The sequence below is a fragment of the Mauremys mutica genome, chromosome 5 (genome assembly GCF_020497125.1).
Source record: "Mauremys mutica isolate MM-2020 ecotype Southern chromosome 5, ASM2049712v1, whole genome shotgun sequence".
Classification (NCBI taxonomy): domain Eukaryota; kingdom Metazoa; phylum Chordata; order Testudines; family Geoemydidae; genus Mauremys; species Mauremys mutica.
Window position 1 is genome coordinate 44,904,615 of NC_059076.1, and position 18,673 is coordinate 44,923,287.

General features: G+C 45.6%; 1 protein-coding gene across 1 annotated transcript; it reads right to left on the reverse strand.

Annotated features, from left to right (window-relative positions):
- Positions 1 to 430: 430 nt before the first annotated feature.
- CCNA2 (cyclin A2) lies at positions 431 to 12,520 on the reverse strand. The gene is made up of 8 exons (XM_045018228.1): positions 12,246 to 12,520; positions 11,382 to 11,634; positions 8,844 to 8,956; positions 7,713 to 7,936; positions 6,810 to 7,014; positions 5,286 to 5,399; positions 3,345 to 3,478; positions 431 to 2,835 (listed from the first exon to the last, which is right to left on the reverse strand). Exons 1-8 carry the CDS (start codon positions 12,384 to 12,386, stop codon positions 2,784 to 2,786), a joined length of 1,236 nt encoding a protein of 411 aa, XP_044874163.1. The 5' UTR covers positions 12,387 to 12,520; the 3' UTR covers positions 431 to 2,783.
- Positions 12,521 to 18,673: the final 6,153 nt, after the last annotated feature.

The window sequence follows — 18,673 nt, forward strand, 5'->3', positions numbered from 1 at the left end:
TAGACTACATTTCTGTTGAAGAAAAACATGTAACTGGACCTGGTTCTGGGAGAAAAGCCATACAAAACAAGCTATTGTTTGCTGTACAGTCTAAAATGCTTGTGCCTTAGAGAAAGGTTTGGCCTAGTAATGCAGCCTTGTGTGCATTATAGCTGAGGTAAGGGACAGAAGATGCTGAGAACTTTACAGGGAAATCTTAAGGCTTTAAAGAGAAAAGGGCAAGAGATAATAAAGATGGGACTATGAAGTAAAATAGGGATGAGAGAGATACCATGACTGGAGCTGTGCTCTCTAATATTAGAGCTTCCTCAATCTTGAGGAGAGGCTTAGGGTGTCCACTTACAGGAGCAGACACATTTTTCAGTACCCTGTAACACTGAGTAGGGTGATAGTGCTGCAGTTTTGTTGCCATCAGAAGCAGTATAACAGGAAGCATACAGTCATAGTAACATTTCTTCTAAATGGACAGGATTGTTAAACTCTGCTTTTGATGTAGTATAAGCTTTAAGGTTACCTATAGCCTACCATGAATGTGCCCCCCCAATTTTTTTTTTTTTCTTTTTTAAAAAGAGGATGTGCTACTTGCCTCTATACACACCCCTATCACATCAAGCATCTTTAGCAAGGTAGACTACCAGTCATTTCTTTCAATCCAAGAGAATTATCTATATCCCAGTTGTTACCTCAGTCACACAGGAACCCTGAGCCAAAGCTACTACTAAACCAAAGATGAGGATATAAAATTACAAGCATGGTTTAGAGCATATGAAAGTTAAGGCTGGTGGTGATACAGTAATTACGATGCATGCTGCTGGAACTTGATAGTGTGTACATACCACCACCACTCCCCCTGCATGTAGATTGCCACAACTTTGGAAAGAAGTCAAAGAGACTTTAGCCTGTTAATCTTTGGAAGGTCATTAATATGATCCTGTGTACTTTAGGCTATGGTTTGCTCCTTTCCATAGGCCCAGTGGAGGTATAGTCAAGCATGCACAGGGAAGCTGACAGGAAATTCATGGCACCTACCCTACTCTCCACTTCTACTTTCCTTAACCCTCCCACCCTTCACCCCTGTCTTAATCAGATAATTAAGTCAAGCCTAGGAGCAGGCCTCCTAAGTAGCTTCCTAGCTGTCTTTCAAAAACTAAAATGCATCTCATGGCCAAGGCTGCATAGACAGACTGATAGAGTTGAAGAAAATGGTTTTGCTTGGTATAGGAAGCTGGCTGTTCCATATTTAACAAAATTGAAATGAGAGTGAATATAATTGGTATCAAGCTGACCAGTGGGGCAGTTGTCAGTTTTGGATTAGATACCAGAGTTAAGCTATCTTAGAATCAGAAAGGAATTTGCTTTCACTATTAGTTACCTTGACTAGGAAGCTGCATTTATTTCTTGGTGTCTTGGGCTAAGTTTAGAAATAGTCAAGTCCTGCTTTCTGAAAAAAGTAGTCCCACTTTTGAATTAGAATCACTGATATCACACTGGTTACAAGTCAGCTACAGTGATCAATGCAGGTTAAGATAAGCAAGACCACTGGCAGCAGCTTCAGTACAGGATGTTTATTTGACAAACTTGCAGATGTCCTTTTAAACTCTGTTCCTGCTTTATACTTTAAGTACAGTAAATCTTGAGCCATGTTAATACAAGTTTACAGGAGGAGAACAGTCAATTTGATTTAAACTATAAAAAGTTAACTACCACATTAGCAGAGTGCTATAGCATAAGCAGAAGACTAATTAAAACCTGACACTGACATAAGATTTTCACTACATGCTGCATAAAAGCCTGCCCAATGGGCTGTTCTGAATTCAGTGTCACTAGCTCTAACCCATACATGGCATGCCTGCAGGCTGTGGTGGGCAGCTGTATTATTCTCTCCCCCAGTGGAGGGTGTAGTGCCAGTGGCCACTTTCCCTGCTGTAGTTTGCTTTCCTAGCAGGGTAGTGGCAGTGGGGAGGTAGAGCTGTAGTAAGAGAGGTTTAACTAGAGGGAGGCTTGTAGAGAAACCAAAGTTCTAGTAAAAAGGCTGCATGAACTTTTACTAGTATCAGTTGTACACTTAGACTAGAAAAGAGCTGTAAGTTAGAGGCCATTTCTGTTCACACAAGGACACTTCAGCAGTTGTAGTTCTAGCTATCAGATGGCTGCTTTAGAGACTACTACTTAGTGATAGTTTGAGCACTAAATTGAAAAGCCTGCTTTTGAAGCAAGTCCGAATTTAATTCCTGCAAGCTACTAAAGTCAGTTCAATTTCTTCCAAGTGGTTTTTTTTTTTTAATATACAAGTTAGATCAAATCAGTTCTAGTAGTATGACAGTTAAAGCCAAAGATTTGATCTAAACTCAGGTGAAACTAAACCTTAGTAGCATCTTATATTGCCACAAACAGTTGTCAAGTTTGTCATTTGTTCAGCACAACTGGAGTTACCGCTTTGCCTTTCAGTCACTCCAGAAGTTAAAAATCCCCATTTTAATGCACTGCTCCTTAATTGGACATTCTAGTAGTTTTGGAACAAACATTAACAGTTCGCCTTCATGGTTAATTCAATATTTGAACAGAACAGCTTTATAAAAGAGCTCCAGCTAAATATTTAGAACAAGATTGCATGTACAAAAAGATTTACATTAAAACCATATAAAACTAACAAACTTCATAATTTCGAGTTACACCACATGTGGTATTCTGAAATGATTGTAAGACATCTAAAATACTGACCAGAGTTAAAACTGTACATCATTTGCTTGCAAGTATAATACACATTAAGAGTCTCTTGATTGTTACGATAAATTTAGTGTCTCTGGTGGATCAATGAGCGATACTCCATGGTACCTGAAGGAGAAAAGGGTGTCAGATGTCATGCTAGAACAAACTCTGCTCAAGGGATGATATTAAAGACAGTTTACAAACTGTTAATGCTGTATTCTAGCATCTGTCTGCTATGGGGCAGAACATGTTAAATCAAACACTTAATAGGTTTAAAACTCCTTATTTTGTACTTAGATTTTTAGGGCTAAAAGGGACATAATGGTCACCTCTTTAACAGGCTATTGAGCTTCACCAAGCAATTCCTGCAATCAGTCTCCATTTCTGGACTAAGACTACATCTTGAGTTGCAAGTCAGGACACCACATCTGTTGTGGTTACTCACTCATATAGGAGTAGACAGTGGCCAAATCAGTGACAGGAGTCACTGGATCAAAAAAAGCAAGTTAAAAAGACTTCCAGTACTGAGTGTGCTGACAGCCCTCAGCGGTCTACTCTAACAGTAGGCTAGCTAGCCTGCTTAGCTTAAAATAAGAGGTATGTATTGGAGTTTACCCACAGAGGTGGGTACTTACTTTGTACTCTTGTATTTCTCTCTTATAGACTGTTGTGTGTGTTGTGCTGCTCTGAGGTAGGTCTTATGGAGGTCCATGAGACAAGGCTTAAGGCTTTCAAGAGTATATCCTGTCATTTTGGACAGAGATTCAGGCTGAGGAAAGGGAAAATAAATTGATCAGATTAATGCACCATATTTTCCATCAGGTACTTTGCAGTAGTTTTCCCATACAGTAAACTGCTCACTTAAGTCATCCTGGTTAACGTTGTTACATTGCTGATCAGTTAGGGAACATGCTCATTTAAAGTTGTGTAATGCTCCCTTCTAACATTGTTTGGCAGTTGCTTGCTTTGTCCACTGCTTGCAGGAAGAGCAGCCCGTTGCAGCTAGCCGGTGGGGGCTTGTAACAAGGGGGCTGCTGGTCCATCCTGAAGTTCCCTGTGCTGCAGCCACCCAGCAAGCTCTCAAGGCAGTTCAGCTGTGTCCCTCCCCCCACTACCATGTGCTGCTCCTGCCCTCTGCCTTGGAGCTGCTCCCAGAGACTCCTGCTTGCTGTGCAGGAGGGGAAGGGGGGGCTAATGTCAGGGTGTCCCCCTCCCCCCTACAGCCCGCTTACCCCTTCTCTACATAGAGCAGGGAAGGGACATAGATGGAGACAGCTCTTGGGGCAGCAGCTACTGTCTCAAGTTCCTGATCCATTTAAAAAGACAATGCACTTAAGAGTAGGTCAGCTTAAAGGGGCAGTGTGCATCTCTCTTCCCCCACAAACAAGGCGTGTCTGCTACGCTGTCCAGTCCCTCCTGTTTGTGCTGCCTTGTATGAGAGGCTACATTAACAAAATGTTTTAACCCTTGAGGGCTCAGCCAAGTGCTAGTTCATCATTTAGCCGCAAGGTATTCCCTGGGAAAGATCCCTCCCTCTTCCACCCTCTAACTTCACTGCCTCAACCAAGCTTCACAATCATAGCTGTAACAGTATTAAAAAAATTGTACTGTGTGTATATCTATATAATATATAGTTCTGTCTGGTGGAAAAAAGTTTTCCTGGAACCTAACATCATCCCCTCCCCCCCCCAATTTACGTTAATTCTTATGGGGAAATTGGATTTGCTTAACATTTTTGCTTAAAGTCGCATTTTTCAGGAACATAACTACCAACATTAAGTAAGGAGTTATTGTACTTTGAATACAAGACAAAACTATAATTATTATTCTAGACTGGGTATTCCATGTCTCCGCCTGTGACTAGAAAGGGTACTAGCAGAATGCATGATTCCTCAGCAAAGTAGTAAGCTATTAGTGTTATGCCAATGCACTTTACAAAAGTGAAAATATCAAGCTGGAACTGCTAAAGAATCTTTAGCTGCATGTAATCTTCCACTGTATACCCATACCTGCTGAACTATAACTACCTATCAGAAAAAGACCCTCCTATTCATCATCTTAACTGTGCTAGGCTCTAAGACAGTTTGTTCTTCCAATAGTGGTCCTTTCCTCTGTGTGCTTCCAAGTAGTTAAGGCAAAAGAACTAGCTTTCTTTACTGAAACAGTATTTAAATGTCCCTGCAAGAGGCAGTCTTTAGGAGGAGAAGGGTACTGGAGATAGCACTAAGATGTGTCAATTTTTTTTGGGTGGGGAGGAGAAAAGAAATGGAGGGGGCACAACACCCCACTTCCCCTCCCCCCTAACCCCACACACACTCTGTAAGGTACTCTTCTAGGGGTCACCCACTGTTAGAAGCTTGCTGATTTTGGAATCTAGCCAAAGGGCTGGTGTAGAAACCATTATTGAGAGTTCTGACTAAGGACAATTAAAATAAGACTAAGCACACCCTCAACCCCATACAACAGCAAAACCTATTCTATAAAGAACAGCTCATACATAATGTTGCAATTTGCTGTATTTAAGGCTGTTTACTTATAATTGAGACTTTTCTAAAGCTACATCTTGTTCTACATACCAAGGTTTGTCCAGTGATTGTATAGCTTGCTAGATGAAATGCTGCAGCAGCAATAAGTGATGGCAAGTATTTCAAGTATGGGTCAGCATCAATTAAACTCAGCTCCCCCAGATACTGTAAAGAAAGGTATTGGTGATAGCTTCTAATCGTTCAGCAATAAAAGATGGTTACAGTCTTAGCATCTTACTTATGTTAAATAGCCTTCAATACAGTGTTTAAGGATTTAGAGCTCTTCAGACACAAAAAGACAAACATCTAATTTTTGCAGCAATATAAATATAGCTCTTAATATTCAATATCTCAGATCCAAAGAAGTGTTTGGTTCTATACCCTGGTGCCTATGTTATTCCACTTCATATTTCAAAATATTTTGACTGTCTATTTCTATAGTTGCTGCCTGTGTCCCAAGGGAGAGTTTAGTTTTACATCAGAACAGTGAGAGGACTAAGTATCCTTTTCATCTCAGCTAGGATTTAGTCAAATATTGGTGTAGACCAGGGGTAGGCAAACTACAGCACAGGGGCTGGATCCGACCCATCAGGGCTTTGGATCCAGCCTGCAGGACTGCAACCCCCATGGCAATGCAGGCCCCGTGCTACTACCAGAAGTGGCCAGCACCACATCCTGATTGGAAGGGGGGGGGGGGGGAAGAGAGCAGAGGGCTCCATGCACTGCCCTTGCCTACAGGCACCATCCCCTGTAGCTCCCATTGGCTAGCAACAGGGAACCATGGCCAATGGGAGCTGGGGGGAGGGGGCAGTGCCTACAGGTGAGGGCAGTGCACTGAGCCCCTCTGCCCTCCAGGGGCCACAGGGACATGGTGCCAGATGCCTCCAGAGCAGCATGATGCAGGGCCAGGGCAGGTGGGGAGCCTGCCATAGTCCCACTGCCACCCCGGAGCCACTCCAGGTTAGTGCCAGGCTGGAACCTGCACCCTGAACCCCTCCTGCAGCCCAACCCCCTGCCTTGAGCCTTCCTGCACAGTGCACCCCACACCCAGCCCTACATGCAATTTCCCCACCCAGATGTGGCCCTTGGGCCAAAACGTTTGCCCACCCCGGTCTATAATACAGCACTGGCTCCTTCAGGCTCAGACCACATGTTTACAAAGTAGACTTACTATATAGTCTTCCTGAGATCACGTAATAAGCTTTACATTTTAGTTTACTGTAGTACATCTATTGAATTTATGTCCTCCTCAGCCAAGGCCTAACCAGTATTTGAATTCTCATTGTGACAGGTATGAAAGGTCATCTTTTATGGCCAGTTCTCACTGTAGTGAGCACTAGAGTGCTACAGGCTCACCATTAGAATAGAGTGCCAGCTGCAACCTCTAGAAACAAGGCAGGGAAGCAAAGCTGCTGTTCTCAGCCTGCCGGTTCTAAATTTCAGTTCTTCAAAAGCTTATTACAATTGGCACAGCCCCTCTCTTCTCCAGTGGGAAATGACAGCAAACCTGCAAGTTCCACAAGTACTGAGCCCAATGCATCCAGAAAGGTCTGTTAACTCCAAATCTATACTTACCATTGATAAATGTTCCACTTTAACATTGGTCTGCTGGTGGAGGAAGTACTGAGTAAGGAACTGGTTTATTGTTGGAGCTGCCAAGTCAAATGACAAGACTTTCAACACTAAGTGCTCCATCCTTAGGACTTGTTTCTTGGTGTAGGTATCATCTGTGATGTAAACAAACTCTGCTACTTCAGGAGGGTAGATTTCTTCAAACTTCCTGCAGTTTGAAAGAAACAATAAGCTGTCAGCTGCAGGTAAACGGCATGTCCATCAGTCTCAGTGTTTAGTAGAATCACATTTGCCAAATCTGACTGCAGTTTGAGAGATGGCTGAGAACTATACCTCCCTAGAAACTCTGCTGGTTGCTACATTAAATCACTTTGTATGGCTTTCGAGATCTAGATGTTTTACTGAAAGCTTTAAGCAATTCTTCCCAATACACTATTGATAGTAATATGTGATTTTTAGTACCAAAACTAGTACTCCTAGTTACTGTAGTTCCAGGAATCTCAAACTGAGGTGTGTTCAAATTTGAATACAGTTATCTTTCCATGTTCTCATTGGCCATATGTACCTGGAGACAAAGGCTTTTTAAAAGCCATTGAGTATTGGTTTTAGAGTGCTAGTTACATGAACTCAGATAGAGACAGAAGCCACATTCCATGTTGTGTTTGCAAATGTCAGGGTTTTGTTTTGTTTTAAAAAAAAACGCATGTGAGGATGCCAGATGTGAATCTAGGCCTCTTCAGTCTTCTTGGGCAAGGAAGGATTCACTAAGTTGTGCCAGCATCCCCAGTTCTTTTCTATAGAAGAGGAAAAGAAAACACAGCCCCCAGATTTTCCCCTCTGGACACCTACAGGAAAGGTTATCAAGTTCTAGAAGTTGAAAAGCAATGGATGCCGGTTTAAACTTACGATGCTAGCAACATAGCTGCAGTCCCCACAAGCTGAAGCTTCCCTCTCAGCACAGACATTGAAGAAAGAAATCTATCAATGTAGTTTACAGCTAAGTGCAGAGTTTCATTCTGTAATTTATATTCTTCTCCAACTTCCACCAGCCAGTCCACAAGAATAGCTCGCATATTGTTTGTTATATCAGGCTGCTTCTTCATGTAACCCACTCTAGGCTTGCATTTCACCTGTTAAGACAGTTGTGATTTATGTACATAAGAGATTTAATTAGCATTTGAATCTTGCAGAGAAGAGGCTGTTCCCCAGCCTGTTTGCCAGAAGCTGGGAATGGATCACCTGATGATTACCTGTTCTGTTCATTCCCTGTGAAGCACCTAGTATTGGCCACTGTCAGATACTAGGCTAGATGGACCATTGGTGTAACCCAGAATGACCGTTCTTATGTTCTTATTCTTACTGACCAAAAATCCACCACAGATAAGAATCCAGGAGTTGGTTAAACACATTAGTATATCTAAAGTAGAATCTAGTTTAGATATTAAAAGGTCTTAGTTCACCAGGGTCCATTGTGCAGCCAGTATGGGCTTGTTCTCTATTTTGTGTTCAGTGGATTATCTAGCCAGTTTTAGTATAATTTGAGAAGGGTTCAGCAGTTTCATCAGGAAATTATTCCACCGTGTAGTGCAGGGGTAGGCAACCTATGGCACATATGCCAAAGGCGGCACGTGAACTGATTTTCAGTGGCACTTGTAGTGCCCAGGTCCTGGCCACCAGTCTGGGGGGGCTCTGCATTTTAATTTAATTTTAAATGAAAATTGTTAAGCATTTTAAAAACCTTGTTTACACACACACACACACACAATAGTTTAGTTGTATATTATAGACTTATAGAAAGACCTTCTAAAAAACCATGTATTACTGGCACATGAAACCTTAAATTAGAGTGAATAAATGAAGACTTGGCACACCACTTCTGAAAGGTTGCCGACCCCTGGTCTAGTATCTTCCTTTCTCAACCTATAAATTGAGAGTTCTGTCACAGTACTAGCTTTAACACTGCATAAGAATTACTACATTCTGCCCAAAAATTAGACTAAACACTTTAGTTCTAAGGGCATATTTATGGCCTCTTACCTCCATTTCCCTAAGGTACGTATAGATGTCCTCAATGTAGTCTGGCACCTGATTAACATTTACTTTTTCTTCCGCTTCTTGAGTTACTGATATATCCATAATACTTGGAGAATCTAAAAAAAATTTCAAGATAGTAGCAGCATTAATTTAAGTTTGTAGAGTTGTCAGCCCACACATTTACAAGATAGTCTAATGATTGACACCCACTGCTAGTTTAGTTTCTTATGCATTTGAGCCACCAAGGCTGCAGCAGTCCAGGGAGACCAGAAAGCCATCAGTTTGCAGTTTTATCATACTTCATTCCAGTCACTGGGAACGAGACATTTGTTCTTCAGGAATCCCTTATCAACTGGTCCAAGGGAAGGGGAGCTCAATGGCAAACATGAAGTGCAAAGTGTGTCTCTAGCCTGACAATCAGGAGAAGTCACCTTGTATTACCATGTTAAAATAAAAATTCAAGTTCTGTGCTGATTTAGAATAAGCTGAAGCCTTTGATCAGTGAGTTTAGAGGTTGGTCTAAAGTGGAGGTAGATTTTCACAATGGGGATTAAGTAGTTGCCAGAGCTACAGAATTAGGCTACTGATATGGTCCTTCCACAGAAGTATTTACACGTAGAGAATGTTAGACACACTGTAGTTAGTGTCCCATTGTCATTATTTTAGGAATCTACAAACCAGCAGGCTACCATATAAAATTATGTAAATTGACCCACTCTAGACCCATTTAATACTTGGACAGAGGGGATTAAGGAATTACATTGTGGATTCTAGTTCTGGAAATTGGATTAGATCTTTCAGACAGCAACGTAAAAAGGTAACTATAGAATTAAGTATTAGTCTTGTTAGATTCAGTCAATGTCCGTTATGTTTTTAATACATGGCATGTTGTGATGTACCTGTGCGCACACACATCAAGGAGTCAATATAAAATGTAGCAAGACTGCAACATAGCAGTTATTTGTGTTGCCCCACACTTTCCTTCACAGTAACCCCTGACCTCCACATCCCTCTGTAGTAGAGGCCCCACTCCCCCCCCCCCCCCCAATGAATTCAAGCGTTTTGAAGCACTTATGTTCAGAGTGAGTTTGGAGCTCTAAGCTCTTGTATTCACATCTGGAGACAGCAGGAGCTAGAGGTACTACCCTATCAGTAGCCTCTGAGCTAAGAGCATTCCAGTCTCTGCAGAGACCCTACCTGGAGTTAAATACTCTGTTCCTCTTCCCTTTAGCCTCCAAGACTGTAGAGTGGTTTGTGTCTCCCTGCAATCCATAACCCCCTCCAATAAGTTACAAGGTGGCAGGGCTCAAACAGGTCAGTTGCTCATGAGCCACAGTGGGACTGAGAAGGGTAAGGGCACACACAAATACGGCAGTTAGTGGGTAGAGCAGTTGACTGAAAATAGCTTTGGGAATGCACAGGGAGGAAGCATCAGGAGGAAATAGAGCAGCTTCACGGATTAGCCAATGTACCACCTACCAACTCAATCTATGTCCTCTCCAATAGCCTCTACGTTTGGGAGGTCTTCTAAGCAACCCTAAATCACTCAAACTGGACCTTTATAGGAAGATATTATTGTTCCATTACTTATGGAAAGATCACAGCCAACACTGACACTTCCCCATGGGTACTGCTCTGATCTGAGATCTAGAATGTTCTAGTCATCCCACAATCAAGTTGAGAATCCTTATTTGTGATAAATTACTTCTGATAATCCAATTGAGGTTGAGATTGGAAGTGCGATTTAAAGATACTTGCATCCAGTTTCTGCTAGGATTTTCCCAGTTTATTTTCACTGATCTGGTACCAGAGGCAGTGATTCAGTACAGGAGCGTAGTGGGAAAAGTGTTCACTTCAGAAAAACCAAGTGAATACATTCTGGCTCAACTACAGACAAATGCATATAAGGTGCAATGGGTACTGAGGTTCTCTGGTCAGTGTCCCCCTCTGGATCCCTGCTTTTGAACCTGTAATCCTCACTTTTGCTCCCTGTTTTTTATTTGTTGGCCCTGTAATCTTTTGACACCTGGGTCTAGTGGATCCTCCGGGGGCGGAGGGGGGAAAGAAGAGAAGTAGCTTTAGATGAGGGTGGGTTAGTGTTCTCCAACCCCCCCCCAGAGCCTCAACACTGGCAGTGGTTCTCAACCCCCAACCCAATCAGGGCATAGCTGCAAGCCATGTGATATCCCCAGGGCCAAACAGGTAGTATATATAGTGTGGATGGATGTGGCCCATATTTCACATGGAGCTGCATATGCAGCCCAGGATAGTAAATAGGTTGAGAACCACTGCTGTTTGGAACTGACAAATGCATTAGGAATTGTAGCAAGAATATTAGACTTAAATCCCTTCACAATACTTGGTGTTTGAACAGACTACAAGTTTGTAACTTTCAACTCCAATTAAATTTACCCAGTTAAACTGATGTAGTATTGTATGAAGTAGCCTATATAAGAGTCCAGCACTGAATTGGGCATGTCAATTTCAGAGACAGACTCTATGCTTTATACACCGTTTTCTGTTAGTAACTAACATACTTACCAAAACTAAGATCCATTGGATTGTCTATGGGTGCCAAGGGTTTTCTGTCTCCTAATGACGTTACAGCTGTTTTTAAGCCTAGGACCTCTTCATGGGACACAGCCTTTTTAGGAACCACTTGTCTCTTTCGTCTCTCCCCATCGGGCTCATCCATATGGATGGCAAAAGCAGGCTGTTTGTTACCCGCTTTCCCATCGGGAACTTTGGGATAGTTTTCATCATTAATACTCCAGGGTGCGTGAGCAAGAGCAGCCTAGAATAAGAGTTGGCCATTAGTGTTTCCGTGGAGCCCTCCTTCGATCCAACGGGGCTCCGTAGCCCAAGGCAGCACACACGCGCAACAATTTCCATTGCAGCCTAACGCCCTGTGGTTTGCATCGCGATCTCGGGCTGTCCATGGAGGCCCCGGCGCTATTCCGAGCTAGACACGTCGTGCCTGAGCAGTCCGCCCTCTCCCTCCTGCTAGAGGAGAGCCACCCCCTGTGCCCGGCCCGCGCTCCCAGGTGCTCAGCCTAGGCACGAGCAATGCTGGCGCGTTGCTGGTTAGGTTCCTCGCCCACCCCAGCCGAGCCCCGCAGCCCCAGCTGCTGACAGCTCGCTGCCCCCGGCCCTCCCATAGCTCCGCGGGGCGCAGCGGAGGGAAGCGCGGCCCTAAGATGGCGGACGCCGGGCGGCTGTTCACACTGCGGGGTGCGAGAGTCCGGGGCCCAAGCACAGGAGCCGGCCCCGGTCGCTGCAGCGCCCCGGTGCAGACGCGCCCGCCCGTCGCTAGAAGCGGTAGGGACGACGCGGGCACAGCCACCCCCAGAGCCCCGGCCCGTAGCGCCCCCGCCCGGCAGCCCCATCGTGCAGCGCCCGCCTTGCCTGCTGCTGGGTCGGGCGGCGCTGGTTGCCCCGCAGCAGCGCCAGCACCGGGCGGGCGGCGGCGGGCGGCCGCGCTTTGCCGACGGGGGGCACATTCTCCTGGTTCTCCTGCTCCGGGTCAGCGGCGCCCGCCAGCATCATCCTAGCGCCGGGGCGGGGGGGCTCGGCGGGCACCCGGCTCCGCGGCCGCTGCCTGGGGATAGAGGCGCGGCACGACGCCGCTGGGGTGCCCGGGAGAAAGGGGACTCGCGCTGCAGGCAGCTCCTCCAGCCCGCTCCGCTCCCACCGTTCAAGTAGCCCGCGACTATTGAATCCGCCAATGGGGAACCCAGGGCCTCACGTCACACCGCCTACGGCGCCCCGCGGGGGCCAAACGCGCTGCGCGAACAGTCAACGTGGGCGGGGCGGAAGGGAACGGCGCGAGGGGCAGGGGCAGGGGCAGCCGCAGCCAGGGGGCGGGGGCAGGGTGGGCGGTCGCTGCCTCGTGCAGCGCTGCGCAGCCAGGCTGACTGCACAGCGCAGGCGCGCGAGGCCCCGATCCCGCAAACGCTCGGGCACGGGGTGGTCGGGTGAAAAGGGCGTTGGGGGTTCGGGGCTGCTCCGCGCCCAGAGTGTCAGGCCGGGCAGGGCTCTAGCAGGGCGCGCGCCTCTTCTGTAAAGCGACTCCGTGTAGAGCAAACCCCGACAAACGGTCTCGGTGGGGCGGCTCGGAGTCACGGCACCGGCTTAGTGGCTTCAACCCCAGCACGCCTCAGTCTTCCAGCCTCACTGTTTTCCGTGGTCTCAGTCTTGTGATTCCGCAAGTGTGAGCCAAGCAGCTGACACTGCCAGAGAACTAACACTCGTTGTGAAGGAGCTGGGCGAGTGTGAGCCCGGAGACTACATCACTCTAATCTCTTTCCTTTTTTCACTTTCTTATGTAAAACTAGATTTAATTCGGGCTTGTCCACAGGGACACCTATCCCTTATTAACTGCTTGTGTGGGTGCTCTTACCCCAGAGTAAGAGTTCTTTGCTACTGTTTAGTTTAACCTACTCTGGAAGTGGATTAAATTTATTTGGAATTATAAAAAAAACCTTATTCCAGAATAAGAGCTCCACACAGGGAGTTAGCAACAGCAATTATGCTTTATATTCACATCCTACCTTGATCCAAATTAACTTCTTAGTGTAGACAAGCCCTTACATGGTATATTTGTGCAGTGGAGAAGGCAGTGATCATTGTTGAATAAAATCTCCCCTTTTAGATAAGAATCTATTTCTTATGAAAACTTAGAAACCCAACTCAGGGTACCTTGTATCATGGAATATATATACAGTTGAACCCTGTTATGTCGCCGGCCTAGGGGTTTGCCAAAAAGCGTCGAGATAACCGATGATCGAGATAAACCCCTATCCACCCCCCACCCCTGAACTCCCCTGCCCTCTCTCCAACACCCCCTCCCTGCCCCCTTACCGCGGTGCCTGCACGTGGCTGGATCTGGCGAAGCAGGACGGGGACCCGGAGCCGGGCAGCCAAAGAAGCGGGACCCGGTAAGCGGGCCGGGCGGCAGGCGAAGCCGGACCGGGTAAGCGGGACCGGGCGGCAGGTGAAGCGGGGACCGGGTAAGCGGGGCCGGGCGGGCGGGCGGCAGGCGAAGCGGGGACCGGGTAAGCGGGGCCGGGCGGGTGGGCGGCAGGCGAAGCGGGGACCGGGTATGCGGGGCCGGGCGGGCGGGCGGGGGCCGGGCAGGCGGGCAGCAGGCGAAGCGGGGACCGGGGAAGCGGGGCCGGGAGGGCGGGCGGCAGGCGAAGCGGGTACCGGGGAAGCGGGGCCGGGCGGCGGGCGGCAGGCGAAGCGGGGACCGGGTATGCGGGGCCGGGCGGCTGGGCGGGGACCGGGGAAGCGGGGCCGGGCGGGGACCGGGGAAGCGGGGCTGGGCGGGCGGGCGGCGAAGCGGGGCCGGGCGGACAGCGAAGCGGGGACCGGGGAAGCGGGGCCGGGCGGGCGGGTGGCAGGCGAAGCGGGGACCGGGGAAGCGGGGCCGGGCGGGCGGGGCGGCGGGCGGCGCGGGGACCGGGGAGGCGGGGCCGGGCGGGCGGGCGGCGAAGCGGGGCCGGGCGGACGGGCGGGCGGCGAAGCGGGGACCGGCGAAGCGGGGCCGGGCGGGCGGGTACGCGGGGAACCGCGGGGCTGGGGACGCGGGGCTGGGGAGCCGGGGAGCGGGCGGCCGGGGACGTGGGGAGCCGGGCAGCCAGGGACGCGGGGAGCCGGGCGTCTGGGGAACAGCGCGGCTGGGGAGCCGGGGAGTGGGCGGCTGGGGACACGGTGGGTCGGGGACGCGGGGAGCCGGGCGGCTGGGGAACCGCGCGGCTGGGGAGCCGGGGCCAGGGCAGGAGTAGCGTGGCCGGGGAGGGATGCGGCAGGAGCCGGGCAGGGCCGCCGCCGGAGTTACAGTCGAACCCATTTATCTCGACCTCGGTTAGTGGCAAATTCGGCGCTCTTCTGTGCTCGAGATATTAGGGTTCGGCGAGATTAAAGAATCGACATAACCGATGAGAAACCGATAAGACAAAGAGGGAGTTTGGCGGTTCCACTTCTAAAACGTCGACTTAATAGGATTGGCAAGTTAACCGAGGTCGAGATAAATGGGTTCGACTGTATTTCCAAAACAGTCAGAATTGGAAAACAATTTTATTTCATGTAGATAGTTTTAACACTGTAAGTCATATGTATTAAATAAATCCTATTATACTAAGGATCAGCAGCACTGCAGAATATAAGCGCTATGTGCGCTTGGATTTTAACACCAAACCCTAAAGCAGAAATTTTACAGCAAAAAGTATGGAATAACAGCTCAACTCTTGCCACACTGCTCCAATGGAGCCAAACACAGAAAAGGCAGATTCAACCCCCGTTTTGGTCAGATTACCCTTTTAACTCTACTGCCTAGGATGGGGCATGATCCAAGGCCTATTGAAGTCAATGAAAAGACTCACTTTACTTCAGTGGGCTTCAGATCATCCAAACTCCCAGACCCAAGGGATAGTTTTGAATATAAAAACCATGCTAGCTAGACTCTGCCCCACAATGTGAACCAGCTACCCATTGCTTGTTTGTTTTTTATGTCTGTAACTGGGAATTGTTTATCTCCTTTTCTTTTTCTATCAAGGATTCAGGGGTGCAGGAATAATTTTTATAGTGGGGGTGCTGAGAGCCATTGTACCAACCTGTAAATCCTGTATATAATAGAAACCACTTCAAGTTGGGGGTGTGGCAGCATCTCCCATACTCCTAGTTCCAGCACCTGTGTAAGGACCCAATAGCTTGTTTTCCTGACTGGGAGTTGGCACTTTTGTTTATATATGCGCCTCTATGGGTAGTCATTTTTTAATTTCAAATTACTGACTCATTTAAAAATTATTAATCACATTTTTATCATCTGTATAAAGGGTTCCCCCATGCTATTAAGTGGCACAAAATCTGGTAGATAAGTGATGCTGTATGTGACATCTCTCTCATTATAAAGGCAAGTATCAGAGGGGTAGCCGTGTTAGTCTGGTTCTGTAGAAGCAGCAAAGAATCCTGTGGCACCTTATAGACTAACAGACGTTTTGCAGCATGAGCTTTCGTGGGTGAATACCCACTTCTTCGGATGCAAGACTTGCATCCGAAGAAGTCTTATGCTTATGTCAAATATGCTTATGACTTGCATCCGAAGAAGTGGGTATTCACCCACGAAAGCTCATGCTGCAAAACGTCTGTTAGTCTATAAGGTGCCACAGGATTCTTTGCTGCTTCTATTATAAAGGCAGTTTATAGTGCTTATTTCACAGTAAACATTTACTTTTAGTGTTATAACAACTTACAGTAAATTAATAATAATCCTTGTAAAAGTTCACAGTATTACAAAACTATCTACACATACAGGCCTTTACTTACAGAGTGAATTTTGAAACATGGTAAATGTTATTAATGAGATTTGTAGTGGTATTTAAAACCACTGATTTTATTTTTTTTAAGGTTTGAGACATTTTCTGGGCTTTTATATTTTGAAATGCTTATGATACAAATACAAATTAATATTAAAAAGATTGGTATATTACTACAGTTAATGTAGTGCTTGTGTTAAAGGTGTACACTGATGTACATAAGACTGGAGTTCTGTTTTTTTCTTCAAAACTAGCTTAGCAATGACACTGGCAGTATAAGTTACCACATTAATATCTCCACCAATTTCTGGAGGGACCACCTTTGGAGTCAGAAAATAATTCAGTCTTCATGAATGTTCAATCCTTCTGCTGACACTGACAAAGGCACCAATTGTGATAATGTTCTTTGAGAACAGCTATCCACTAAAAATTGAACTCAGACCATTACAACTCATTTCACCAACCTAAAGACTGCAGGATCACACCTTTATAGGCAACATGGAATCACTGATCCCATCACCACCAGTCCCTCCTACTGGTTGGCTTTTGTACTTTGAGGAGGGAGAGTGGGCATGGGAGGGAAGCAGGAAATAGTTCTAGTTAGCACATTAATTTATTTTAAATAATATATTTAATAAAAAAAAGTTTTTCTAATGCCTGGTAGATCAAAAGCCAGCTGGTCTAGACAGACAAAAGCACTGTTGATATGATCTAAATTAATTGCTCTTAGCTTCTTTTTAAAATCCCCATTGCATTTAAACTTTACATAAGTAAAGTTTAAATGCAATGGGGATTTTCTATTACTAAGATGGTGAAAAAAAATCTTAGCTATGGAAGTATAACAATAAGGCTATTGAGGATCATCTGTTTTGCCTAATTATTAATGAAATGTGTCTACAACTTTGAATATTTAACCATGATCCCCTTTAGCATTTAAAGCAACATTTATTAATTTATTAGATGTTCAGGATATACAAACATATTTTTGCATTCTCTTCTCCCCTCCAAAAAGCTTTTGGCTGATTTTACACCGATTTTTTTTCCCGGATGATATATTTTATGTGAATATTGTATCTTCATTATCATTTTGATTCTGAAACAATAAAAATGTTAATAAATGACATTTTACTGTTCTTTCAGTAAACAGACGAAAACACTTGTGGAAAGATGAATAAAAGGCATGGAATAAAAAATATGCTCATTTCACATTGTGAACAGACTTTAGTTACTTGAAGATGATAAATGAATACAAACTTCGATGTAATATGGTAAAACTATAAATATATTTATTGCTAAACTCATTGTTCTAAGAGCCATTTGATTTATAGAATGTAGCACATTTTCTTTATATTACTACTCTGTGAAGAGATACACAAAAAACAACAGTATTCCAGCACCAGAAATGCTGAAAATAATTTAAAATTCATTTTATTTTGTGCTGTTTTATTTGCATTTGTAAATCACATAAATATGGAGAGGCAGCATTCTCCAGTGGATAGAGAACTGGCCAGGGACTCAGGAAATCTAGATTCTGTTCCCAGCTCTGCTGGTGACCAGATTTGTGATCTTGGGTAAGTCACATCTCCTATCTGTGCCTCTATTTCCCATCCTAATGGACACTGTAAGCTCTCTGGACTGTCTCTCAGGTGTTTGGGCCCCAGTTGTGCTAGGTACTGTACAATCTCAGATGAGACCTCTAACCACTGCTGTAATACAAATAAATCATTTTAACACCACATGCAATTAATCTTTACATAAACTGGAAGCCAGTGTGAGAATGAGAGCCAGATTGAACTGAGTAGATCCATATACACAGTCCTCTCAGTGCATGCTACTTTTGGCACAAGGGGGTTAACAATAATGCCACTGTGGACTCGCAGAGGAGATTATAAGCATGAAGAAGTTGGGTAAAGGCACAGTGTGGACCAATGTTTAGATTGTTCCCTTTGGCAGCAGCACTGCAAGGAAAGCAAGCACTTTACAAGCTTCTATTACAGCTGCACTGCCAGGGAGCTAGCAAAAGCAATGGAGGACTACTCTGAATTGGTGCAAGCCCTTGTCTTGGAAGGCCAACCCTGAAGAGAACATCAGTGGATGTTGGAAAATGTACATGTTTTTGTACACTGGACTCCCCAGTTCTTCCACAGGGAAGATGGGAACGAAGAGGGGAGGGGGAATGCTTCTCACTTCTCCAAGATGCACAAATTTGGGGTGAACGCAGTAACTATCTACGAAAGCTTATGCTGAAATAAATTTGTTAGGCTCTAAGGTGCCACAAGTACTCCTGTTCTTTTTGCGGATACAGACTAACACGGCTGCTACTCTGAAACCTATCCATGGGAAGAGGATGTTTGGACTGGATCAAAGACCTCAGCAGCTGGGCCACTGTTTACAAATTAACAGACAACATTTCACAAGGGTATAACACTTGGCCTTCTGAATTTTGGTCATTGGTCTAATATTAAGATTAAGTAATAAAAAATAACTCAGTACTTTAGTATATACTATCCAGATCAA